General features: G+C 42.7%; 1 protein-coding gene across 2 annotated transcripts; it reads right to left on the bottom strand.

Moving 5' to 3' along the window:
* MED1 (mediator complex subunit 1) lies at nucleotides 1-22,681 on the bottom strand. 2 transcript variants are annotated; one of them, XM_024210026.2, is made up of 18 exons: nucleotides 22,485-22,681; nucleotides 19,291-19,397; nucleotides 18,222-18,300; nucleotides 17,625-17,679; nucleotides 17,367-17,499; nucleotides 16,545-16,573; nucleotides 16,005-16,076; nucleotides 14,191-14,265; nucleotides 13,444-13,517; nucleotides 12,925-13,014; nucleotides 11,487-11,598; nucleotides 10,891-11,015; nucleotides 10,584-10,702; nucleotides 8,793-8,994; nucleotides 8,460-8,555; nucleotides 8,214-8,319; nucleotides 6,344-6,484; nucleotides 1-2,771 (listed from the first exon to the last, which is right to left on the bottom strand). In XM_024210026.2, the coding sequence occupies exons 1-18, from the start codon at nucleotides 22,510-22,512 to the stop codon at nucleotides 2,696-2,698; spliced, it is 1,719 nt and encodes a 572-aa protein (XP_024065794.1). In that variant the 5' UTR covers nucleotides 22,513-22,681; the 3' UTR covers nucleotides 1-2,695. The 2 variants fall into 2 exon arrangements, with proteins under 2 accessions (XP_024065794.1, XP_024065793.2); XM_024210025.2 differs by having other exon boundaries at nucleotides 1-6,484.
* Nucleotides 22,682-27,213: the final 4,532 nt, after the last annotated feature.

Here is a 27,213-nt window from a genome sequence, read left to right as displayed (position 1 = left end):
TAAATAAACATGTTTTTTCTTTTTTTTGCAGTATTTCCAAAAAAGTTGAAAGTACACTCTACATTGAAAAAGAATGAAAAATTAGCAGGAAGTATTTACACGGTTGCCCACAAAAAGCAGATTTGAAGACACTTATTTACATAATGACCATTTAGGAAAGAACCATTTTCTTTTAATCTCAACATCCATTTCTTAACCTGAGATTAAAAGATTTGCCTTTTTAAAAATTTTTAAGTTTACACTTTTATCTTTCCAATACTGAAAGATGTAAAATATCATAGAGAATAACAAAAATATTTTAAAAATAAAACATTTGTAAGAGATCAAACATTTACATGTAAAATGTTTGTGTAATATTGACAAGTGTACCTCATCTCTGATCAGTGCAACAGAAGCATCATGCAACTATTGCCTGACTTTTAATGGCTGTCTTTCTCCCTTACTTAGTGTAAAACAAATAAGTGTATAAAGGGGAAAGGGTTACAGTGCATTATAAGTGGATTGAAAAGCTATTTACCTGCTATGACTACAGTTCAGGATTAAGTTTCTCTTGCAGCACTCAAAGCCACAGATGCTTAAAGAGGATGCAACTTTGTTCCCTGTATTTCTTTAGGTGTTAGCAATGATGCCCACCTCTTGCAGGAGAAATTTAGAACCCTGAACTGGAGTCTTAGGTAAGTAGTGAAGGAAACACATTCAGCTGTTTCATTTAAAATATATTTATAATTTAAATCTTAATAATTTGCAAAGCTGAACAATTTTAAAAAAAAGCCTTTCACTGCATCTTTTATATTGTTAAAACACCAGTCCATTTTATTAATTGAGGAAATTATTCCTTGAACACCCAAACCTTGCTTTGCTTTTGTTAACAGTGCTGTTAGCTTCAGCTAAGCCTTTACACAATCCAAAGAAGTTTAAAGGGTTATTTTAAATAAAGCAACTTAAATGAGACGGACAGAACTAAAACAGATAACAACCTGTTGCCATCTGAACAAGTATTATTTCCAAGATGCAGCCACTCTAGCAGTGTCTCAAGATAAAGTCATCTGGTGGTGCATTTCTTACATCCTCTTCATAGACACCACACAGTCATACGATTCTGATGCTGCATCAAATAATGTCATTTGCTGTAGGTTTAGACTTTATTTACTATTGTCTATCATCTCAGCACATGAAGCTGGGAGTATTGGTGAGAGGGAAGCCATGGAATGCAGACCACTAGGAGCAAGGGATGAAGGTTGGAAAATATAAGGGAGAGCTATTGTGTGTGAGAGAGAAATTCACACCTGCTTTCTATGTGACAATAGCAATTTCAGTATACAGCCCCAAATAGAGCTGAAGACAGGAAGAATGGAAAGTCTACAGCTAGCTGCATAGAAGCCAACCCACTGAAAAGATACAAGCATTCCAGTTTTTTAGGAGCTCTACATGAGCCAGAAAAGAGAAGCTGTTTGGCCTGAAAATGATCAGGGGTCTGGACTGTATGCAAGACAGGAAATGTCCACAGTTTAAAGGAAACCTAAACCTTGATGTCTTTTCAAACTGCAAACCCAAAATAAAGCGTATTCTCAAGCCCACAGGTGAAATCCTGGCCCCACTGAAGTCAGTGCGAAACTCAGTGGGGCAAGGATTTCACTCAATGCATTTCCCTGTAGGACCGAAAAGGAGAAGGGTTCACGGTACTCTTTAGATACACTGTGTTCCCTTGTCTGAAGGCTCTTCCATGTCTCCTCCTCTATCAAAACAATCCTAACTGCTTTCATTTACAAAATAGACTTCTCGCTCCTATCCTCTCAAGGACGGAGACTAGCAGGTCTTGCCTGCATCTGCCTTTAAAGTCCTGGTGAGAGAAGGAAATCCGCCATTCGGGGAAATTATTGCTTCTATTGCAGCCAATCAGGTTTTACAGAGCCAAGACATTTCAGCATGTTTTTCATCAACACAAGTACTAACACCAGCACAGGAATGATTCACACCTACTGGTGAGCTAACAACCTCTCAAGTGGGGGTGGGGGGGGCCATGGGGAATGCTTGTGTGGGTTACCAGCAGTGCTGCTGTGGGAAAACGTGCTGCACACACACAAAAATTAAAAATGCCCCAGGCACTTTTGCAACAGAAAGATTAAAAACATAAGGCCTGATTCCACAAAACATTTGCGCACACGAGTAACAATAGCTGCATTGACTTCAAATGGGATATTTTTTTACAATGAATAAAGTTAAGCACATTCTTAAGTATTTGCAGGATTGGGCCCTAAATGTATCTCTCTAAAGGTTGTGAATTTTCATATATACACAGCACTGGGATTCTGGGGAATTTCGTTTCCTTTAAACCTAGCAAACAGCGCTCAGATCAGGGCAAAGCATGCTGTGATTTTACCAACTTCACCAAAGCTACAGTGGCTGCACATTTTCCAGGCTTTCCTAACCCACAGCTAACTAAGCTCCCACTCTCCCAGAGTCCCTTCAGACCCTGCATCACACAATTAAAATAGAAAGACTGCATGAAAAACAAACAGCATGAGGCATTCAAATAGGGACATAAATAAATAGCTAAAACGCAAGGTCAATCGAACATCGACATAAATATCCTTCATCACTTTGACCTGGAATAAAACGCTGATGTCCATCAAAACACAGTGCCTGATTTTGCAGAGCTGCTGATGTCAATGGAAGATGAAGGTCCTCAGCACCTCTAAGAATCAGACACTAAATGATGAAGAAACTCCATAAAAGAAACCTGCAAAGCATTTCTCTTTTCTCCAGACACCCTTCAAAAAAAGAGAAAACCACAAGCCCCAAACATTAAAATATGCCCTAAAGTTATTAGCTCAAAACTTACTAAAAACTTATCATGAAAAGGAGAGGGAGGGGGAAAAATCTAATTCTTCAACAATAACTTATGTTTCTGCACCAATTTAGGGTCTGTTCCTCCAAACACTTACCCACATGCTTAACTCTACGCCCGTTGACTTTATAGGACTATTAATAAGTGTAAAATTCAGCATGTGTGTAAATGGGCTGCAGACTTGGGGCCACAGTCAGAAGACTGGTTTGCCATTCCCAGTCAGAAAGATCGGCACTCGCAGGTATTCTGTGCAGGTTTTTGAGATCCTCAGGAATACTGTTTTCCTTTTAAACCACGTCCCTCAAGGTAAATGTGGTATTCTGAAATGAACGATTCTTTGCTTGCTATCTCTAGAACCCACTGGGAGGTTCTAGAGATCTTTTAAAATTATTTAAAAAAAATTAATTGCCAATCAGAGCAACATCCATGAGGTCATCCTCTTCCTCCCCAATCAAAAAATCAGGGCTTGGCCGGGATGGCCTGTCAGCTGATAGGATAGCACTGCTTGTCATGGACAGAGTCTGGTCAGAAGAAATAGGTGATTTAGACCAACTTTCTGGTTTAATGCTATGAGACTTCTTCTTGTCTCTGTCTTTGTCACGATCCCTATCTCTGTCACGGTCTTTGTCTTTCACTTTCTTCTTCTCTTTTTTGTGCTTCTTATGTTTTTCTGAACTATATTCCGGTAGTGGCCTAATGCCATCATCAGAGCTGGGACTGTTCTGATAGGATTTCTCTGCTATAGAGGAGCCAGACTCGCTCTCACTGTCTATGTTTTGAGGAGTGTATGCTGGTGACTTACTGTGGCTGGGTGAGCAGCGTTCATGCTTTGGAGTAGACCCACTGATCAGAGGGGATCCATAGCTTTTGGAAGAAGCCATCTGAGGCCTTAAACTATCCCCACCTCCTTCCCCAGGTTTCTGCAAGGTTACTTTGGCTTTTATGCTAGGGGAACCACCATCATGTTTGCTGATGATAATCTTGGCCACTCCAGTACTACCAATGTTTTTGGAATCTGAAGTCTTCTTGGAAGAGTCAACAGATCCTCCAGAAACAGAGACTTTAGATTTGTCTTTGTCACTTTTCTCCCGCTTCCCCTGAAATTCGCCTCCAGACATGTTGTGTTTGGAGGACAAAGAATGGCTTGAGGAATTGGAACTTGGCCCCATCTGTCCATCCATTGGGTCTTCACCTCCAGGCCCACTAGTAACAACCCCATGTTTAAGTTTGTCTATGACTGCAATCAAGGATGGCTTCTTGTTTCTGCTTGGAGATTTGCCCTTGGAGCTTCCATGCTGGTTCTGAGATGAAGACATGGAAGAACCACCAGATGAAAAGGAAGATGAAGATGCTGCAGAAGAGTTTGATGAAGGAGGTGGTTTCTGGGACATGGACCCAGAGGATCCCATTCCTGAAGAGGACTTCATATTTGACCCTGATCCAGTCCCAGACATATGTGAGCCCCCAGAACCTGAACTGATAGGCGATTTTGCTTTTGATGACGGGGGAGTACCTGGAACAGGTTTCATTGGAGAGGCAAGCTTGTCAGAACCCCCTGATGGTCTAGAATGTGAAGGAGAAATGTTTGGTTTACTCATGGAAGGGTTCATAAGTGATGAAGGCTTCCCTTGAGGCTTCATCTTGGTACCTCCAGAACTGCTGCTGAGGCCATGTTTGGTGATAGGGGAGGACCCAGGCTTTCCCACAGACTGAGCGGAGCTTTTTGACTGACCTGAACCTGATCCACCTTGGCTCAGGTAGAGGCTGCTGCTCATCTTTGAGCCAGAAGACCCTTCTGATTTGCTGCTTTTTACTTTGCCTGAGGCAGAAGAGGAGGAGGAAGAGGAGGAGGAATGGCTGTGATGGCTTTTGCTGCTTGAGGAGACAGAGCCACTGCTTGTATACTGGCCGTGTGAAGGTTTGCCAACAGTCACTGTCCCTTTGGGGATCTGAATTGTGATTTTTGGAATAGGAGGAGTGGCTACACCAGGAGGAGTCTGAGATCTGCCTGAACTTCCAGGAGATTTTGACCCACCAGAGCTTGCTGGTGGGGTGAAAGGTCTGTTCGATGAACTATGAGAGGGAGATTTCCCTTCTATGTCCGCTTTCTTCCGCTTTGGAAGCTTTTCTTTACTTTTACCATCACTGGACGGGGTCCGGCTGCGTTTTCCTGGTTTACCATCTAGCCCAGGACCCGATAAACTACTCCCAGAGCCATTGCCTTCTTTTACCCGTTTCTGAGACTTTTCCTTTCCCAAATCCCCTGTACTTAGTAAAGGGCTCTGGCTTCCACTATGATGCTCCATAATGTCAGAGGACCCCAGGGTTTTGCTCGCAGCTGTAATAATACTAAAGTCAACCAGGTCTGCCTGATTGCTTCCTTTAAATTTATTTTCTCCCCCATCACCCCCCAACACTTGCACCCCCAAACTACTTAGAGCCTGGGATGCAAAGCCCTTGAAATCGTCAGCATCTCCACTCTGACTGCTCTCATCGAAGTACTCCTCCCCAAAGCCACTTTGACTCTGACTGTTCAGTAAGTCAGGATTGAAATCTACTCCGTCTGGGAAAAAATGGTTTGAAGAGTCACTGTTTGGGCTCACAGTAGCATCTGCTATAAGGTCGGCTGGATCAGTGTATGGGTTCTCACTATTTGTCTGAAAGACATCTGGGTCAAATAGGGCACTTTGTGAATGTCCTGAACTAGAAGAGTCTCTTACAGGCGTTCCCATGGGTGGACAGTCCTCATTGGTGCTGGGGAGCTTGGCCGCTTCCTCTGCTATATCAGAAAGGATATCAGTAACGTCAGCTCCAATGCTGTCTGAACTGGAAAGTCGAACCATCCTCTGAATACTGGGCTGAGAGTGAGGTATGGGCTGGGGGTACGTAGTAGGCGGAGTGCTGCACTGACTGGGCGCTGGAGTAATATGAGGGGTATCCAGAGTATCAGCGGTCATGTTGACATCAAAAATCGGGTTCTGGGAATCAACGTCCATTGAAAACAGCTCTCTCTGAAAATCATCCTCAGTTTGATGCTTGGGCTTGTCTGCTGGTGTGCGAGATTTTTTTTTCTTTTGCTTGTTCCCCCCAGGGCCCATTTCCATTCTGGGGGAGCCAGAAGAAGAGTTCTGCCTTTCAAGCGGGCTGCTCCCATACAGAGTGGAGAAGTCCTGAGGAGGATTGTCTTTAAGGAGGTTCATGAGCATCGGGTGGTTCTTGGTGTTGCTTGCTGGTGAGGATACTGGCGGTGGCGTGTGATGGGGAGGGGTTGGACTTGAACCTATGGTAGACCCCACATTCCCTGTGATCTGCAACAAACTAGTGAGAATAGGGTTCTGAGACACTTTGCTGAAGTCCTCCCCATGGCCCACCGAGTCATGCCTCTCTTTCATGCTCATGCTCATGTTAAACAGGGTAGTGATGGGCCCCCCCGGAAAAGTGTTTGTTGGTGTAGTGGTACCACTCATTGGGTTGTTGCCTGTGGTCATGCCGTACCCTGGGCTGCTGGCGGGGGGCAGGTTTTTCTTCACCATGTCTTCTACTGTCTCTGCAATAAGGGACAGGGCTGGTGTATCTGCCTGAATGGTTTCTGCCTTTCTACGAATGGCTCTCATCGTCACAGGAATGGACATACATCTGCAAGACAGAAAGTATGAAGGATTTAGTATGCAATTCGCTCATTTATAGAAACTGTCAACTAAAGAGTTCTAAAAACATTACAGGATTCACAGCAGTTCTGAGAGTTAGGAATTATCCCCCTTTTGCAGGACGGTAAACTAATGCAAATCGCAAGACACTTGCCCCAGGTCACATGGCAAGACAGCAACTGAGCCAGGAATTACCAGAATTTAGAATCTTTTGTTCCCTGCTGTATCTATTCATAGCTACTCTGTCATACTCCTCTAGCCATTGAACAACAATGCCTCTCTACATTGCCTTCATTAATATTATCAGCTACATTTTTAATTACAATCAAACTTTAATAATTAGTAACTAAGTAATACTTAAGAGAAGGATGATCCTGTAGCTAAAGAGATTGGGTGTTAGGAGGGATAGGTTCTGTTCCCAGCTCTGCCACAGGCTCCATGTGTGACCTTGGGTACGTCAACTTAATCTGTGCCTCAGTTTCCCCATCTATAAAATAGGAATAATCATACTGACCTGTAAGGGAGGTAATTCATCAATATTGATAAGGAAGTCTGTAGGGTCTCTGTATGTGCACAGCATTATTTACACCTAGTAGTTTTCTAAATGCTTCCAATGTTGCCTGGGGCTGAACAATTTTGATAAAGGACCTGTGTAAATGCAAAGCCTGGGGGCGGGGCTATCAAATGTTGGAACCGTGAGTGAATCACCCTCTAATTCAAAGAGAGGCAGAGACTTTGAAGGCAACTGCAAGCTCATCACGAAGCATGAAAACACGTACAACTAAGACAGGCATCCAGAAAACAGATATTTCATAAGGTCAGCAGTTGCTGCTCCGCAGTTAAAGTTGGAACTGAGATTCCAATACAACCCTGGTTTTGCCTCCCTTTCTCCTGACCATCATTTGCCTGAAATCCACAGACAAAGGATGAATGGCTTCAAATCTGGTAGATTTTGTCCAAGGCTGGCGTAGAAAACTCTCAACAAAAGTTGAAGTGCATTAGAAATGGAGTTCTGGAATGATGCCACCCAGACAGAGGTGTTCACCAGAATTCAGAAAAAGTCTTTTAATGATATTTTGTCTCTTTTGTAGCTAAGAAATAGAAAGGATAATGGAAGCAGTATGTACCAGTAGACAGGGCATTAGACAGAGGCTCAGGTGACTTGGCTTATAGTCCCGTCTCTGCCACTTGCCTGCTCGGTGACCTTGGGCATATGACTTTAAACTTCCGTGCCTCAGTTTCCCCATCTGTATAATGGGAATAATGCCACTTAAGTCATTTGTAAAGTGCTTGGAGATTTATGGATGAGAATTGCTACAAAAGATCTAGGCATTATTATTTATTTGTATTATCGTAGCGCTATTACTATTATACATAGATTTGAGGAGGCTAGAAATCTATGTCGCATGCTTATAACAATGATTGTTAAGCAAGAGTTACTGATTAACTCAGTTTCTTTAGACACTACAAATATTCAGCTATTCAAGCACTCCCTTTGGCTGAACAAACTGTAGTGCTTTATAAATAACTATGGTGGATAGTCTGAACGAGATAGCAGGTGATCTACAACGGGATCTTTCTGCAGAAAAATGACCTGTAGAACCACTGGTGCCTAGATATTTGTGAAGTGCCCACCAGTATCTGGGTGCTAGTTCTGGGGATTTATAAAAGATGCTCTGAGTAGCATCTAATGGCAACACAGAGAAGGCCTGGTTTACCTTTGAACAACTTTGGCAATGAAGTCATCTGTACAGATGAGAGCATCAGAGAGCCCTTTATATAGTTTACAGTTCACATGTGTGGAGTCCTGCACATCCATGACCACTGAAAGACAGAGAGAAGGTGTTTGGGAGACATTAAACTTCCAACTGTAGTGGCAAAAACAAAACAAGCAAAAAAAACCCAACCCTATTTTCACCTGAAATCCATTTATAAACACATGCTTTTCACTGACCCCTACTCACCACACACCAGGGAGTCATTCACAGGATGCTGAAAGGATACACTGAAACAGGAATCGGAGAGGGGGCAAACTTCAAATTGCAGGATCCCAGGAGAATCTGAAAGACACAGGAGCTGGTAAATGCAGCATCTTCACAGCACAAGAGACGAAGACAGACATGAGCTCAAATATAGCCATCCAAAAGAAAGAAAAATTAAATGGTCAAGCAAAGCAGCCTGGGCTTCTAATTTCCTATTCCCCAAACCCGCCGTCTGATTCTAACACGCTACAGAGAACAATCCAGGATCATCTCTAGTCCCACAATTTTATTTATGTTGGTCAATGTGTCACCCACCTTCTTTTAAAACAGTTCGCTTGACACAACTGCCAATCAGTGTGTTGTAGGCCACTTGATGCCGGATCAAGTTGAGGATGAGAGGAACCCGGCCAGGGTGCTGGAAGGTGATTTTACTAATGAGAGTTCCTTGCAGGCTTCTTCCATCTGGAAGAGGAGCATCCTTGTTCAGGAAATAGCAGTGCTGCTGTCCTGGAAGAGCCTAGGAAACAATCTGTGCTTTACTCCAATGGTACTGGATACAAGGAAGTAAAGACAGCTACCAAAGCAAGTGCAGCTCCAAAATCTGTGTCATGCTAAGTTACCTTTGTAGTTGGAATTGACACATTGGAGAGACACTTTCTAAGAATCAAACCCTTTTATAAACTGATTTACAACCTGAACAAAATACCAGTCTAGAAATACCACTGCCAAGAATGATAATGTTACTTTGCACCTCTGTACTGCCCCATCAGAGGTTCTCAAAGCACTTTTATACACAGTAAACTTCACTGTCCTTTTGTGAGGTGATTAAGTATTGATCCATTTTACAGTTGGGGAAACGGAGGCACAGAAGGTGAAATCTTGGCCTCACTGAATTCAATGCGAGTTTTATATTGACTTCGGTGAGTCCAGGATTTCACACACACTGTTTAAGTGACTTACCCAAAGGTCACACAATGTAGTCAGTGGAACAGCCACACACAGAACCCAAGAATGTTAACTCCCAGATCTCTGCCCTAACCACCCCGGTGACATTCCACCTCTCATGATGCTTGGATTTTATAATTACACAGTCAAAGTCAATTCCCACTCATTATACATGCAAATGCAAAAACATCTATAAACCCCCAAAAAGCCCATTCAAATTACATTAAGAATCTAAGCTACCTATAGAAGCCAGATAATTCCATGTTAATGTGAGCATTCAGTCGCTTGCTGTGTACAGATATTGGTATGTTCAATGGAAACTGCATCTTTCAACACAGTAGCCAACCCAGAAAGTACCTTCCTCTTCCCTCCACACATCAGCTACAAGTTTTCCACCTCATGGCAGTCACTCAGAGAAGCGGTGGTTTAACAGTACAAATGATTTCAATACCTTCCCATAAATCCAGTCTCTGGCATACCATAATTTTGGCTACCCTTATAGTTCTCATCTGTGCAGCTAACCCAATCAAAATGGCGAGTCTGTCCTTAGGAGGACCAGCTCATTAGCACAGGCAAACGTTTAAAAAAAGAGGTCATTTATCAAATGTTGTTAGACCAAATTGCTGATCTTCTCTGGTCATCTTACATTCTCCACTCCCAAGACTTTTGTTTTGATCCGGGATTCTCAGTTAAATAGGAACATTAAACAAGACAACCCCTGCAGACAAACTCATTGGTTGCACATGCATCGGTTTATTTACCAACAGTCTGACAAAATAGTACATAGCAGTTTTGGGTTACCTTTTATGGAGGTAGATCAGTTGCAAAAAGAAACTCTTGCAGTCCAGAGGATGACCAATTCAAAGTTAAGACAGGACAATTAACCTACTGTGATTGTGTCTTTTCCAGCATTCTGGCTTGGATAACTTAGGTTGTGTCTACACACAAAAGCGGTACCTCTAAGTATAACTGCATCCAGTCTAGGGGCTGCACTGGAATAACTATTGGTAAAAACATGCCCCTAATTGACAGTTATACTGGTACAAGAGAAGGCTGTAGTTCTATTTAATACTTTCCAGTCCAGGGTTTCTAACTCTTTTCAAAGGTCCTCAACCTGCCTCTTCTGTGTGCTTAGTTCCCCAGTTCTAGTGACATACTTACTGCATAGAAGCGCATGTTGTGGTTTAAAGGTACAGAATCGGTCTCCTTGGATAACTCAAACTGCGTGATCAGCTCATACAGGGGGACAAACGTTGGCGGGGTGTCAAACAATGGGATTCCTGAGGAAACACAGCAGAGCATAATGACATCATGGAGCTAAAAGGAGCTGCGCAATAATATGGACCTATTCAATCCTCAAAAGTACATATAAAAGAGTATAAGAACTTGGGTTAAACTCACTTAGTGTGCTTAAAACAATCTACTAGTAAAAGCTAGTGAATACTTGTCTGATAGAGTTACAACCCACCTGTGCAGTTCTGCAGTTTCTGAATGAAAGCCCGGGATACTGGAATAGGTCGTGGGAACTTCAAGAAGAAGCAAGCTGGCAAGTCAACACTGTTGGCACTGGTGACTGATGAGAAGGATGGAGTCCTAAAGCATTGAAGTTACTTGTTTTTTATTACATGAATATTTATATTTATGTAGGTACATTATGTTCTCTCCCCCCCACAAATAGTGCCCGAGCACCATACAAACATTAATGAATGTATCCTCACAATACACATGTAAGGTAGAAAAGTATTATGGTGTATGCACAGAAACAATTTTTAAAGTGTGTCTATATTTTAAGATACACATTTTATCCTCTGCCCAAACTTATGTCTGTATCTTGTCTGTTACTTCTGAAAAATTACGACACTTGATTAACACCTGAAAAATAGGCTTCACTCATGTCTCAAGCGCAGGGTATTTCACAGATCGGGGCCACATCAAATCCCATGACTGATGATACGACATTGTGTTATTGACATGGCTTGGAAAGAGGACTCAAAACAGGGACACACCGGTAGCAACTGAATGAGGCCACTGTGAGAGGCCCCAGCAGAAGTGCCCTTTCCTTACCCTTTGTTGTCAACAGGATGAGATCCCATAATTAATGGTGCAATTGGGAGTTTGTACATAGCCAAGGTTCCTTCGATTGTTATCGCTGCGTTCATGCCCAAAGACCGAGGGACTGGAAGAGGAGGCAAGAGAAAGGAGACCGTATCAAAAACCGCTGGAAAAACCATTAATGTGCTTTAGGCGTTAAAAATACTGCTCACGTGTAGATGGGTTATTTGTCTATGTAGCATCTCTTTCAAAGTTTGATATCGTCTAGTTTGAATGTGCAGCCCTTTATTTATGCTAATTGAAGTTCTATTTCTCTTTTCTGGGGTGGGCCGATTACCGGTCAGCAATAGATTTCAAGTGAATTTACAACCTTGCAGTACATTTCTATGTGCAAAATTATTTATGATTTTGGATGCATTCGGTCCCAGTGTCTTATTTTTCCAAGTTGTCTCGCTCTTGCTAGATACGGAGCTTGGTGTTATTGTATAAAATGCTAACAAAAAGCAAACCTCTATGTTCAGATGTGAAAGTTTATTATTATAGTCCTACAAAAAGCCACACTCATCATCATGGCTGAAATCAGGGGAAAGAATTTTTTTGTAATTAATCAATAAAAAATAAACCTAGAGTTAGCCATCCTGGATTAAATTCACCTCACTGCATATTTTGAGGGCTTAAGTAGGACTTAAGTGATGCACTGGCTTTGTGCAGGCCTGCACAGAAGTGGATTTCACCTCCAGAGGGCAACTGTATCCAGAAAATGGGAGAAGTATCCTAGGGTTTGCATGTGCTTCTCAAACCTACGTCAGTCACTCTGCCCTTGCTTCTCTCATATTGGAGAGCAATGGTTGCAGACAGCCAAATGGTCGTGACTCCCTGATCCTGGCTGTCCAACCCCAGTGGAAGCTGGAGTAGCAGGGGACCTAGTCTAACTTCTGCCATTGGCGTAAGGTCCTGAAAGGACCACTGACTTTATGTTAGTGGATGACCAAGCGCACTGGAGCTCTGCTTTACTATGCTCCTCTCGCCCTTGGAACACATCTGACATGACCTCTCCTTTCTGTTATGGCAGGGGCAAGGGGGCTGGCTGGCGTAGAAAACAGAAGAGCCACCTCTGCCAGCTTTCTGCTGGGGGAGACTTCCCCTATGCAATGGCAATTCTCCATCAGCCAGCTCCAGACATGAAGGCCATTTTGTGCTGCTTATGAAGGAGAACCCAGCCATCAATCTTCAGAATTCTACACTTTCCTCAAAAATCTAAACTCTACCACCAGTAAGTCAGTCACTCACGCTATAAGGAAGCTGCCTTCTTCTACAATATTCTTGTCTCTAACTCATAAAAACTCATAGAAAAGTTTAAACAAAACCAGGAACAAGTTTTAGACAGACAGAAAATCTTATGTGCCTAAAGTACAATCAGTGGCCAGAAGCAGCCTTTTAGGTGACGTACCGTTGTTCTCATGCAAAATAATGGGGGCTCCAGTGCCTTCTTCAAATAAATCATAGGGCGAAACGTAATACTTGAGATTCATCAGGTGACCTGTGGGAAACAGGCTTGTTAATGAGGGCCTTGATGGATGAGTTACACCGATCCTTCATAAAAGTCACTAGCAACCAGACCACACTCACTTTGCGATACTGCACAGCACATGAAGTGCAAAGCTGTTCAAACAGTCACTCTTTTTAACAGAGGCCAAGATGTCTGACAGAGAGAAACTGTGCATTGTAAATCCAGTATAGGGAGTGATTTTGTAAAAGTAAAACTACCCTACTGGATCATGAGGTTCTTAGAAATATGTAGATGATCACCACTCTTACACTGGCAACTCTTATCTACTATTACCATCTCCTAATATGAAGCTCAGCTACCATTCATAAAGGTTTTAGTCACCTGAATAAAATCAGACAACTAAGAAGGGTCTGTTCAATCCCCCATTCTCTCTTTTGGTTACACAAAAGACAAAGATACCTCCACTTCTTGGGGTGAGATACCCAACACTGCCATGAAGAATCTTGTCGAGGAGACTTGCGTTGGTGGCTTGCCTACAACAGAGAGAATCGTAGATTTATAATGTGCTGGAGCATAGTTCAAATCCCAAACGTCTAAGCACTGGTGGCTCCTTTGAGATCTTACAATACACAGTTCACAGTCAGATAAAAGTAAGTATCTTAAGCTCCCACTGTAATTGGAAAATGTCTCAAAGTATTGGTGAAAGGAGTCATCAGTTTCCCCACTAGCTAAGTGGGTTTTAGTCCATTAAATCTACAACAGTAAAAGCTAATGTAAGTGGTTCCCAACCTGTTTTGCTGGAACAACCCGTGATAGATTGGCAGATGGCTGATCAACCCCATCCCAGTATCTCCTCCTGCTATATGCTAGAAAAGTTGCTGTATCTATTTTTTTTTTCCAGTCAGTCCCTCGTTTACGCTGTCTCTGCTCTTTTTCCATCTCTATTCTCTCTTTTTCATCCTCAGCCTGTTTTTTCCTCACTTTCTATTTCAATTGCTCATTCTGCAGTTGAACACAGACTTTAGAAAAGCCTTAAAAATGATTAACAGTTTCTATAACGCTTTGTATCAACCTCCAGTTGCATAGGGTTGTTTTAATGTCAGCATCAGTTTTTTTTTTTTAAAAAGTCAGGAAGTATGGGCCTCATCATGGCACCAATTCATGCCCAGATATTGAGAAAATCAAAAGGTGTATAAATGTTCTTACCAGTACATCACTGCCATCTTTGAGAGATCCAGCTCCAAAGACTGAAGAGCCAAGTACATTTTAGTTTTAAGTTTGCTTGAAAAAAAAAAGCAGCATGGAAAAAAAAAAAAAAAAAGAATTCAAGAAACTGTACAGAACCTGAAGTTAACTCAGAACTTCAGATTAAATTCTTTACTAATAGTATGACCCTAATCATGGTATTAAATCACTAAAGACAGTCATTTTTTCCTATTATGGTATCAATGTAAACTGATAAAAGATGTATACACGGTGAATGATACAATGTCTCACATCTTAGATTGTATATTATATTTTGTTTTCTTTTCTCAATTTGTATAGAGCAAATCATGTACATATGTATTCCTAATTTGGTATCTGTGTACTTCATGATTATAATAAAAGATAAAATTAAGGGCTTTATATGTACATCTATGTTTTTTAAATCAAAAATGCACAGAACCACAGAGGAGAAAATGAAAAGAATAAGAATTTTTATGCTTCATAGTATTTTACTATTAAATTCATTTCAATCTCTGTCTAGAAATCAACCCTGGCTGCCTAGATGGCAGCAAGTTTCTAAGTCCATGCAATCAAGTGTGTGCGCGTGTGCAGCTGACACAGTACTCGCTAAAGACTCAACACTGCAAGGTACTAAGTATCTTCCGGGAGATGTTCAGCAGTCTCTACTTTCATTGAAGTCAATGGGAGATGTGGGGTACTTAGCAGTTTTGAAATCAGGCCATGTACGTGGACTTAGGAGTCTATATTTAGGCTCCTCCCCCCCCCTTTTTTTTTTAAATCTTGCCCACTATGAATAGATTTTTTTTTTAATGTCAGTGAAAATGGGTATTGGATTGAAATATTCCCCTGCATTGTTGAGAGTCCCTAAAATAACACCACTGTGTTAGTTAGCAGTGAAATCAGAGAGAAACAAAATGAACCTGAAACTGACCAGTTCATTATCTCACCTGATATGAAGTGAAATGTAAATGCACTGCATAAATATAGAAGTGACATTTTAAAATTTCTTTTAGTATTTTAGTATAAACTTAGGCCCTGATCCTGCAAACACGTATGCACCTGAATAACCCAATGTAAGCCCTTTGGGGCAGGGACTGTCTTTTTGTTCTGTGCTTTTACAACTCCAAGCACGATGGGATCCTGGTCCACAACTGGGATTCCTAGGCACGATGGTAATTCAAATAAATACATGGAGGATCAGGTCATTGGTAAGGAAATTTGTTAATATAGTTTATCTTGACAGTGACCTTTAAATGCAGTGCTTTTTTATGTATAAAGACAGATGGTTATCAAGATAAAAAACAGTTTTTCAAGTCGCTTAGTGTAAGAAAATTGACAAATGGATTCCCAAACAAATGATGTAACTTGTTAGAGATTTGTAACTTGGGCTCCAATATTATAAACACTTATACACAGTCTTAACTTTAAGAGGGATAGCTCAGTGGTTTGAGCATTGGCCTGCTAAACCCAGGGTTGTGAGTTCAATCCTTGAGGGGGCCACTTAGGGATCTGGGGCAAAATCAGTACTTGGTCCTGCTAGTGAAGGCAGGGAGCTGGACTCGATGACCTTTCGGGGTCCCTTCCAGTTCTAGGAGATAGGATATCTCCATATATTATTATTGGTTATTATTTTATTTATTAGCACACAAGCAGGCCGACGGAAGCCAAAAGGACTAGTCACCTGTGTAAAATTAACATGGGTTAAGTGCTTGCAGAATTGGGGCCTAGACTGGTTATATAACCATAAAAGGGGGGGGAGGGGGAAAGACACACTACATGCTATATACACTTACTTGTCTCCAGGAAGTTTATAAAGGTTCACAAGCCCCTTTAGATGCTTAGAGAATTCATCAAAGTTTTTCTCTCTAGGAGGGGGAAAAAATGGTCATTGTTAAGCCATTTGGATAAATTGTTCATAGTTAGATTGTTTTATTTTTAAGAATTATTATCTTTATAATAAAATTCTTACATCACTCAGGAATTTACTTTTACAACATGAAAACTGTGAAAATGTGTTTCTTTCATCACTGTCTGTAATATTGGCAGTCAATTTACTTTTAGCTTTTTGTTTTTTAAATTTCTCTGCAAGATACCCTGGTCAAGAGACAATTGTGTGGCCTCGTACAGAGGCTTCAAAGGTACCATGCATGATGAAAAAAGTGAGGAAGTCCTGGCCAAACGAAGCCAGAAAACCTCTTGTGAAAGTGCAGAGACTTTGTGAAGAAGGAACAGTTACCAACTGCTGTACAATTCCAACCATAAAATGGTACTGCTGATCATTGCATCCTGAAAAAGCTTCTTTTCCCTGATATTGAACAACTGTTTTTGCTCACCTCAGCTGTTGCACCAGTTCTGGACAGCTCTGAAATGGAAAGAACATACACTACATTCATTTCAAATTAATCTGTGACTTTTGAACATTTCTATGACTATAAAATACAGGGACAGAATGAGGTTTCTGACCATTATCTTCTGGTGAGAAACAGTTTTACACGCACTGCTCTACACCAGTATGGTTCTGATGCCCTGTTTGTCAATCACTTGCAGCACAAATTAAATTAATATTATCTCCTGTTAAACAACTATATCAGTTTTCAAACTTGGAGGCTTTAAGTTGAACACCTAAATCTATATGTAGGCATCTACTAAAAGTGCCATGGTTTTCAGAGGTGCAATTAAATCAATGGGAATTGCAGATGCCACCGCCTCTGAAAAATCAGGCCACTTTTTTAAGATGCCTAACTTTAGGCCTCCAAGTTGAAACATTTTGACCCAAGTTTCCATCTTCCATCTACAGAACTGTAAGTTTTATCAATAATAAAGAAATATACTGAAGGAAACAGATAAAAAGCTACAGATAACTGTAATTCTGCTTTGTCGGTTGATTATACTCTGACTCAAAGAAAAATATGGACCATTATCTAAGTGGTTCTTGTTCACATGCACAGAACTGAACTAATCACCAAATTTAGGAGTGAGAAGGAATCTCCCCATGGAGGTTTTCACATTCCACTTGAGTCACGAGTAGAGATTTTCTATGAGAACTAGATGGACATATTTTACACAATTGATTCCCTGTGTTTGTGCAGAGGGGAGGCAAACCAACACTGCTTGCCTTTGGCGTTACCCATCTCCTCTTTCTAGGTTATACGTACCACAGGATTTTCTCCATGGTGCGCCACCTTCACATCACACAGCAGCCCTGTAGGATCTAACTGGACTTCCACATAGAACATGTCTGAAGTGATGTAACATTCAGTGCCATTTGCACTAAGGTGAGATCCAAGGCTTACATACAAAACAAAACAAAAATTGCTATGAGATGCACACAAAAAACAATCAAACCAGCAGTGAGATTATGATGATTCTGTACAGATACACAGGAAATGCCTCTGCCACAAAAGAAGACTTACCCATTTTGTCTAGCTATAGACTCCAAGCGATCTGTCATGGCAGGCAGAGACGATACTAAACAGGAAAGACACAAGGCAAGTTTAGACTGAATGACTCTTAATTTCCCCATAGGAGTGTATTCATGTGGCACCAAGTGCAGTCTCAACTACCCTTCCTCACCCACACACAAGCCAACATTATTCATTTGTACGGTTTCACATCTGGGTGCATGCACACATGAATTATTGACATGCAAAATATAGCAGGAGCAATTTTTAAAAAGAAAAATAAATACTGCCCACCATCGCAGTCACAACTGCAAAGAAATGAACTGATATTCTTCCATGTTCCCATACAAAACCACTTTTGGGTTGAGGCCAGGCAAATGGTTTAGCTGGCAACCTAAACTATGACGTTCTACTGTGGCATAAGTGGTAAATATGTGCGTGTGAGAGTGAGCACGCACATATGTAAATGCACATACCAGAAACACAAAATGAAACATTTGCTATTTCTGTTTATTTTTACAATTTAATATTTCAATCATGTTTCATTCTGAACACTATGGAAAGCGTAAGTACATTTTTTGTTGTTACATTTCCAAGGAGTTTACCAACCTTTTAATGCTTTCTGCAAAGTCTCCAAACAGCTCACCAGATGTTGATGGCCCCCAGAGTTCATCGCAACCCGTTTTTCCTGAGTGAAAAGGGAGAAAACAACCACCATTTGTATGCAATGTTCATCAAGACTGAGTCTATAACTGTTATTCACGGCCAAATGTTGTTTATTCAGACAATTTAAAGTTAATTAAATCCTATCCCAGAATTACTCTTCCATTTAGCTTCTTAAAATGAGAACAGGAGCAAGATAACTTAAAGATATCCACTGTGCGCACACACTTTTTTTTTTCTTAAGCAGCTGATTGAATTGGAAGAATTGACTCTAATAGCTTTTTATATATGCATAATCCTAAACAAACCGAGAATAATAAAGGAAGAAATGGGGGGAAATAGCCAGGCATGCAAATTTCACACACCACAGAACAATATTTGCCGAAAACTTTGGGTTATCTTTCTCTTCCCCATTGCTGCCATTCCAACAAACGCACCAGCCGGGCAGTGGTGCTAAAACTGAAAGCAACATGCCTAACATTAGGAACGCTTCTACAATAACTTGGTGCAGCTCTTCACAAATTAACTGTACTGCTACCAGAAAAGGAGAATGAATGAGACCGTGCTGCACAACTGCACTACCAGCTAGTTGCCAAAGGGGACTGGTACCTTAGTTCTGAGTAGAGACTGCAGTCCAGTGGTAAAGGGCAGCAGGATCATGGGTTCTATTCCTGACCCTGCCAATGTTCCATTATGTGCCCTTGGGTAAGCTACTTCATCTCTTTGTGCCTGTTTCCCCTTAGTCTGTCTTGTCTATTTAAATTATAAACTTTTCCAGGCAGGAACTATTTCTCCCTGTTTGGGTTAGCACAATGGGAACCCTGATCTTGGCTACGCCCTCTAGGTGCAACTGGTAAAACCCTTCTTCTATGAGCGGTTGTAAGGATTAAGATTTTGCAAAACACCTTGAGACAGCTGGCTGAGGAGTGCTAAAGAACTATTACTACTAATCCAGACTACATAACTACACCATTCTCCCAGGAAACAATCTCATCCAGACTCCTCCAATTCTCACCATGACTTGACGGACAAGCTTCACCGTTTCAGTCCAAGGTCTGTTTTGGTTAAACTTTGCATGAAGTCGTTCCAAGAGAGAACTCATCTTATTCAGCTTCTCCGTTTCTACAGGACAAATGATATGGGACAACTCAGTCAGGGGGCCTGCCGCTGTTTAATCTCAGTGCTGACAACAACATTCAAACTTTTACAAATAAAAACTCCTGCAAGTTCTAAATAAAAGATGTGTCCTTTGCCTTTAACAGCAACATAAAACAATTCTGAGAAATTTTACTTATTGCCACTTTACTCTTCTCTCTCTCTCTCACACAGAGTTAAATAATGCAAAGACTGTACCAAAGGTCATCATACCCAGGAGACAATAAGACTTCAAAGACCTCTTGGGGCAATCAGTAGGACTACATATGTGAGTAAGATGAGAGAGTGGGATTTGGTCCATCTAGTTTAGTCTTGGTATTGCATTATAATTGACTGCATACCCTTTGCAGGCACAAGAGGATGGTTTAAAGACCTGCTGAAAGCTCAAGGAAAACAGAAGATAAGAAGCATAGCAGATCTTTACAGAGGGGAGGTTCTACTTTCAATCTCCTGTCTCTTATTGCACGGTATACACTTATAGTTCCTTTCCAACTCTTTTGTTCTACTAACCTTATTGTATGGCAAAGATCCTCCCCACAGACCACCTTCTTTCCCAACCTCCCAATCACCCACTACAATCAACTATTTGTATTCGGTGAATCAGCCAGGGAGGAACCCACAGACCACAGTGAGATCCACTGTACTCACATTCATGTATGAAATTCTTTTCTTTTTTCAAAACACCTTCACAGCACTGAATGGAAGTCAACATAACACCCTATAAAGGCTCCAACTGGAGCCCATTTACAGGGAAGGACCTGAGGCAGCGACAGTTGGAATGCGAGACAGGGAGGGACTCATGCCCCTGCCCAACTGCCAGCACCTCAGAGGGCTCAAAATTCTATGCTTTAGAGGTATTCTGACCTGCCTAGTGGGATGGAGCCAATACCTAAGGTTGGTATCCTGTGGGCACGGTATCATTAGGTTGCAGAGATGTCCTAGAACTGGGATTGCAATTTGCACACTGCAAGGGACTGACATATTTCAGGATTTCACAGTAAATGGGGTTTCAAGGGACACCATCACTTGAAATCTAGTCATTTTTTAAAAATGAGTGTCATGTCTCAGTCGCCTCCCTAGCCCCACGACCCTAACTCATATCCCACCCTGGTGCGAAGGGGAGGGCATGGAGGGGCACTGCACTGGATTGCAGTGGCACTCAGGTTTGGCCCAGCCACACCTCAATTGTGACAGGAGCCGCTGCCATGGGGTGAGTGAAGGGCAGGCTCACTTACCAACTCCCCCGCCCTCCCTTCTGCACCAGGCCAGGAGAAATGAATGTTTGCCTGTTTTTGCAGCCGTGGTTTCATTATTTCTGTGGGTGCAACTGAACCCATGCTAAAGCCACACCGGCTTTCATTAATAAAGAAACCGGTTCCTCTATAGACTCTTTGGAATGTACAGCAATCACAGTTTATTTTGGCAACCTCATCCGAGTTGCCAGATCCAAGGAAAACACAGGATTATAACACTTTCATGATGTAAGTTACTGCTCATGGAAGCACACATATCTAGGGACTTTTCAAAATTCAGGTTGGTGATGGAACAGATCAGAGGTTCCTAAACTGTGGAGAACACCTCCCAGGCAGGGGAAGCACAACAATGCTATTAGGGGAATGTGAGGACCTGACTGTGCTGAAGAGTCCGAGCCAAGAGGGGCCCAGTCCAGTAAGGGAAGCGGATAGGGGGCTGTTTGGACAGTCTCAGCTGTCAGGACCAGGTTCCCTGATCATCTCACTCCCCCACTGCCACCTGGCCGTTACCATGTTCTGCTGGGGAAGCCAAAAGGGACTCTGCAAGGAGGAAGCTGTAGGCTGTCCCCCTTACTTTTGATACCCCTGCAGCACAGAGCCTCTTCCTTCCCCCAGCCCTTCAGTGCAGCCCCAGGGAACCAAGCCCCAGCTGCTTTCCCTGCTGGACAGAGCCTGAGTAGAGGAAGCAGACAGAGCTCAGTGCCCCAGGGCCACACTAAAGGGCCAAAGTCAAGAGGGGGCCACTGCTCATAGGGTGCAGCATTCTGCTGCTCTCCTGATCCAAGCAGGGCTCCATTTGCTTCCCTGCACAGGGAGGAGTGTGATCGGCAGGGAGCCAGGTCCCATCAGCCAAGACTACCCCAACCCCTGTACGGAGTGGAAACTGCCACATAGGACACACCCACTCTGCTCCCCATAGGGAGCAGGCATCCCTCGCCCACCGTGGGTACTGGACACCCACCCTGTAGGTACCAGGCATCCACACAAGGGAGTGTGTGCATAAGACATGAATCGCCAAAGGAGGGCTCAGCCAAAAAAAAGTTTGGGAACGTCTGCACTAAATTGTATCATTCACTGACAGTGCAATAGCAACTGAAGGGGCATGTCTGATGAAGATAAAGGGGTCTGCAATCTGATCTATTTTATGCTAGACCCAACCCCCAAAGATTACAAACTCCTCTATATAATGCTGTATCTTGATCAAAGGGCACGCTATTTTGATCAACATAAAGCTTTGCACAGGAGGACCTGTAACCCCTCATGGGCCATATTGGATCATGCTGGATCAACATGGCTCAGGTGCCCGTACGCTCTGTATACCAGGAGACCATGCAGCCCAAGATGAAACATCCCACGCTAGACAGCGGTGTTGCATCTTCAGGGGAGCAGCCTGAGGACAGCAGCCTGTGCTAGGAACCCTTAAGCTCCAGCAGCCGTTCACATCCCACTGGGGCAACAGGCAGCGAAGAACTCCAGTGGGCATGGGCTGCATTGCTGTTACGGAGGCGGGGGGCCGTGGGACCCCACGTTTCGGTCCCCTCCCATGCAGGATAGCGGAGCAGCATGATAAGAACGGGGGCAACGTGTGTGTGTAGGGCGGAAATAACTCCCCGTTAGCTCAGCAAAGAGCAGGCGCAGGGATCAACCGAACCCCCGTGGAACTGACTGGTGGGGGGCTACCGGGGGTGGGGGCAGCAGAATCTCAGAGGGAAGTTGGGGGGCAGCTCTCCCAGGGCTCCCCCTTCAGAGCCCCGCCCCCCACGGGCCACGCCCCCCCCCGGGGTCCCCACCCCAGACTCACCCTCGGCGCCCCCCTGTGCCGCCTTCATCCCGTGGGCCGGTGCGGGCCTGGGAGGGGGGGAGGGAGAAGGGGAGGGCCCCGGGGCAGGCCGCAGGCGCCGGCCTGGCGTAGAGCAGGTACCCGCGGCCAGGCCCCTCCCGCTCGGGCCTCAGTCCGCGGCGGCCGCCGCCAGCCCAACGGCCATGGCTACACTCCAAACCGCGCGACACTTCCGCCTTCTCGCAGCCACCGAGACGTCTCGCGAGAGCAGAACGGCTCGACCCGGTGGGTGGTCATCTCGCGAGACTTGAAGCGGTCCCTCTTCCCTCCGGCCCTCCCCTTCCTCTGGCCGCTGGGCGAGGTACTGGGAGTTCCCAGGGAAGAGGCACGTGGGTGCCCATGCGATGCCCAGGAGCGTTGCAGGGTAGGCGGCTGCTTCTGCAAGGGAAGAGGGGGAGGGAAAAGCGGTGGGGATTTTGCGTCTGCGGGTGGAAAAAATTGCAACTGAAGCCAAAATGTTACAAAAATATTTAATTGCAGGAAAAAAAAAAAAAAAAGTTTTTAAATGCAAAGTTACATCCCCCCCCCCCCCTTGTAAAATAGCTGGAGCAGCAACTCCTGGTTACTGCTGTGGGAAGGGTAGCACGCATCTCAAAACTACCACCCCAACAGCTAAGAGACCTAACGTAAGTAATGCACAAGCAGGGCAAATTATTTTAGACAAGGCGGGATTCTTTTCTTGAACAGAAATAATGTTGCTCTAACTTCAGCTTCAAAATTCACTGTTTCAGATGTCACTTTACCATTATGAAAACAAGTCAATATGAGGCACAAAATTTCTTGTCTAAAATGGGACAGTTAACAGGACTTATTTTATTCATTATTAAAGTAAGTTTAACATCACCGGTGATGTGCAGGGGTTATGAAGGAAGCTGCAAAAGGGGGGAGGGATAGCTCAGTGGTTTGAGCATTGGCCTGCTAAACCCAGGGTTGTGAGTTCAATCCTTGAGGGGGCCACTTAGGGATCTGGGGCAAATCAAAAACTGGTCCTGCTAGTGAAGGCAGGGGGCTGGACTCAATGACCTTTCAAGGTCCCTTCCAGTTCTAGGAGATGGGATATCTCCAAAACCAACCCCCACTGACCAAAGTCAGACCCTATAAAACTTACAATAATCCAATCTGAACCTAGTAGTGGGTTATAAAATGGGGCAAGAAAAGACTGAGGGATTAGTGGTTTCATTGGATATGGCAATTAGGTACATACGTATGTACCTAATTCACAGTATTGTTGTAGCCATGTAAGTCCCAAGATGGATGAGGTAATATCTTTTATTGGACCAACTTCTGCTGGTGAAAGAGACAATACTTTGCCCCCTCCCCCCCAAACACTTTTCAAGATCCATGGGTCCTATACATGCCTATCACATCATTCAATGTATTTCATCCAGTGCACTAAATGCTCCAATAACAACTATGTGGGTGAAATGAGAAATGCTCTCAAATGAGTTCACTCAGAAAAAGGAGGAGAGAAGAACACTAGATCAGCTGTAAGTAAATACTTTTCACAAAATGATCACTCCCTGTCTGACCTCTTAGTCCTCATCCTCAAAGGAAACCCGCACAACACCTCCAAAATGCAAGCCTGGTTAGTGGGTCACTTCACCTTGAATGGTTTCTTGCAACATGTGTTAACTCCTTATATCTATTTGTTCTACCTTGTATTTTACTATGACACTCTTGAGTATGTGCCCCAGAGCTAAAGAAGAGTTGCGTACATTCAAAAACTCCTCTCTCATCAACAGAAGCTGGTCCAGTAAAAGATATTACCTCACCTGCTATGTATGTAATGTGCAATTTATCTGATCCATAACTTCCAACTACAGGAACTGGTAGACAAAAGTTTAGGCCTGACATTAATGGTTACAGTTCTAAACACATCTAAAGTGAGCTTTTAAACATATTATAGGTTTTACACCTTTTTCCCCAAAGAAGGTTTTTAGGAGGCTATTTTAAGCACCTTTACAATTAAAAAAATGCATGTAAAATAACACAAGTCTTCAAAATACATTAAGTATTTTTACATTCTTTTAATCAAGTGGCTATTTTTTCTCCCTTTCATTGAGTCAGGTCTTCTGCAGCTGAACATTGCTTGGCTTTTGCAACAGATGGCTTTCATCAGAAGGCCTCAAAGTACTTTACAGGCATAAAAGCTCACAACGCCCAAGAATGAGGGGTCACTAGCCCCCTAAAGGGGAAACAATACAAGAGAATGTGGAAGAAAAAATCCAAAGCACGTGTCCTTCTTCTTGGAGCAGGATGCAATCCTTCAAGGGTCTAGTTTTTAGTAGGTAGTCACACTCCCCATCAGGCCCAAATGCATAGTGCTGGCTCATTGTAGAGTAAACAGAAAGATGCCCTTTTGTAGAATCCAAGGAGTATACCTGCTTCACTCCTACAGTATAGCAAACAAAGATCTCGTCTTATGAGAGTTTGCCTAAGCAGTTGATTTCATCAGCTCCACATAGGCAGAAGCACATCCCCTCTACACTGAAGAAATCCAGCCTACTTTCATACCTTCCTCTTTATGGCCCTGACTTCCTGTTAATAAGCCACAGCTGAAGACCCTCTTCTCCAAGAGTGGCAGCTCAGGCAATCTTTATGAATGGGGTAGGATTCTCTTTCCCCAAGGAAGACATTTATCCCTGTTCAATAGCCTATCGTGCAGGGTACATATGACTTATCACATACCCATGTGAGGTAGTGAATACAAATAAATTAATATTTAACAAAAAAGTAATGGAAAATTGCCCCGATAAAACTAGTAGATTTGCTAATGCAATATAAATGGGGGAAAATGCTACCTAGGACTATAATGGTTGTCACTTTTTTTTTACAGAACAATTACTCTGAAATTCATGACGTGTGGAGGTAAAACTCATATCCTTCTGCTCTAGAAAGCACTGCATTCTACCATGTGAACTAAAGGAGAATCTCCTTCAGCTGTTAGCAGTATAGGGCCTCTGATGCACAGGTCTGATTCCATCCAGTAGAGAACTGTGTTAAACACTTATATATGCCAGCTCATTACAATATTTTAATAAATCACAGAGCTCCCTGTGGAACCCAACACCCGTTATAGCAGATCAGATTGAAGAATAAAATCAGGGTGCAAGGAGGTCTGTCTACCAGGATTTTACTGAAGCCCTGATCCTGTAATGAGCTCCATGTAGTAGGCGTCCCAAAAAGGAAGTTAGAAGGTGACTTGATTGTGATTTTGAAGTACCTATATGTGAAGATTTCTGATAGATTAAAAAAAAACTTTACTACCAGACAAAAGCATAACAAGATCCAATGGCTAGAAATGTAAGCTAGACAAATTCAAACGGGAAATTAGGTGCAGATTTGCTAACAATATGTGGGGCGGGGAGGTGGGGAGTATTAATCATTGGAACAGCTTGCTGAGAGGAGTGGTGGATTCTCTGTCTCTTGAAGTCTTTACAACAAGATTGGATGTCTTTCTAAAATATATAGTCTACTTCAATCAGAAGTTATTGGGCTTGATACAGGAATTACTGGGTGTAATTCTGTGGCCTGTGTTAAAAAGCAGACAAGGAAAGCAGACAAGATGATCACAATAGTCCTTTCTGGCCTTAAAAACTATGAAGTTAGTGGTGCTCTATGTGGGCATAAGGGGCTTTCTATACTGAGCTCATTGCAAAATTGGGGCCTGGGGGGGCAAAAGCAGCTATAAACCACAAACTATTTGTATTTCTTTTGCCATCCTTTAACTTAAAAACAAAGCATAGATTTGTTTTTAAAGTCTGTAAAATATGAGCAAAAAAGGAAATGAATGATACTGAATAAGCTTCTGAGTGGTGAGTGTCAACCTAAAGGCAATTTTATTGCCTAGAGAGTATAGTCAAGGAGGTCTATAATGAAATACAAACAATTATGATTATAGCCAGAGGGCTCAGTGTTCAAAATGCTGACATGGCTACATGGAAGCCATACATACATAAATGCAAATTGAATAAATGCTAATCAAAACCTGGAATTTCAGAGCTTTTGAAAAATTGCCTTTAAGTGAAGTGACCATGATACAAAACTACATCTGCCTTCAACAGTAACAGTCCAAATCTTACAGTTTTCAGTAGATTTAATGGTGCATTGCTGGGGCCACTGCTGCATCATTCAGTAGCACTGATCCCCAATCTGTCATGTGTAACACTCAAGTCTCAAAATAGTTGTTTTCACTATTGTTTCTCTTTAGAATAAGATAGGGATGGAAACTGCAAGGGGGGATTTTTAATCAGAGGGAAGGGAGGGAGTGTTTACTTGCTTTTTCTATTTGATTTAAAGTGTTAAAACTGGCATTTAAAGGCCCATATTCTACTACTCACTATCAGCCAAATCTGGAGGCCTTCACCCAGCTTTTGCTCAGTCCTTACTCAGGTTAAATGTCCACTGAAGTGAGTCAAAGTGGGTGAGATAATATCTTTTAGGACCAACTTCTGTTGGTGAGAGAGACAAGCTTCCAGCCAAAGGCCTGGTCTACACTAGGACTTTAATTCGGATTTAGCTGCCTTAATCCGAATTAACCCTTCACCCGTCCACACTACAGAGCCAGTTAATTCGAATTAAAGGGCCCTTTAAATCGATTTCTGTACTCCACCTCGACGAACGGAGTAGAGCCTAAATCGATTTTGTTAATTCGAATTAGGGTTAGTGTGGACGCACACCACCGAATTAC

Source organism: Terrapene carolina, unplaced genomic scaffold (assembly GCF_002925995.2).
Source record: "Terrapene carolina triunguis isolate 2854851 unplaced genomic scaffold, T_m_triunguis-2.0 Scaffold193, whole genome shotgun sequence".
In the NCBI taxonomy this organism is placed as follows: domain Eukaryota; kingdom Metazoa; phylum Chordata; order Testudines; family Emydidae; genus Terrapene; species Terrapene triunguis.
This window is presented reverse-complemented; position numbering and strand designations above follow the sequence as displayed.

Coding starts and splice junctions, on each gene's coding strand:
- MED1 (XM_024210025.2), bottom strand. CDS start 22,512: ATGAAGGCGGCACAGGGGGGCGCCGAGG. Junction 17,500..17,624: donor TCTATAGCTAGACAAAATGG/GTAAGTCTTCTT, acceptor TTTGTATGTAAG/CCTTGGATCTCACCTTAGTG. Junction 11,016..11,486: donor CATCCTGTTGACAACAAAGG/GTAAGGAAAGGG, acceptor TCAATGCTTTAG/GACTCCATCCTTCTCATCAG.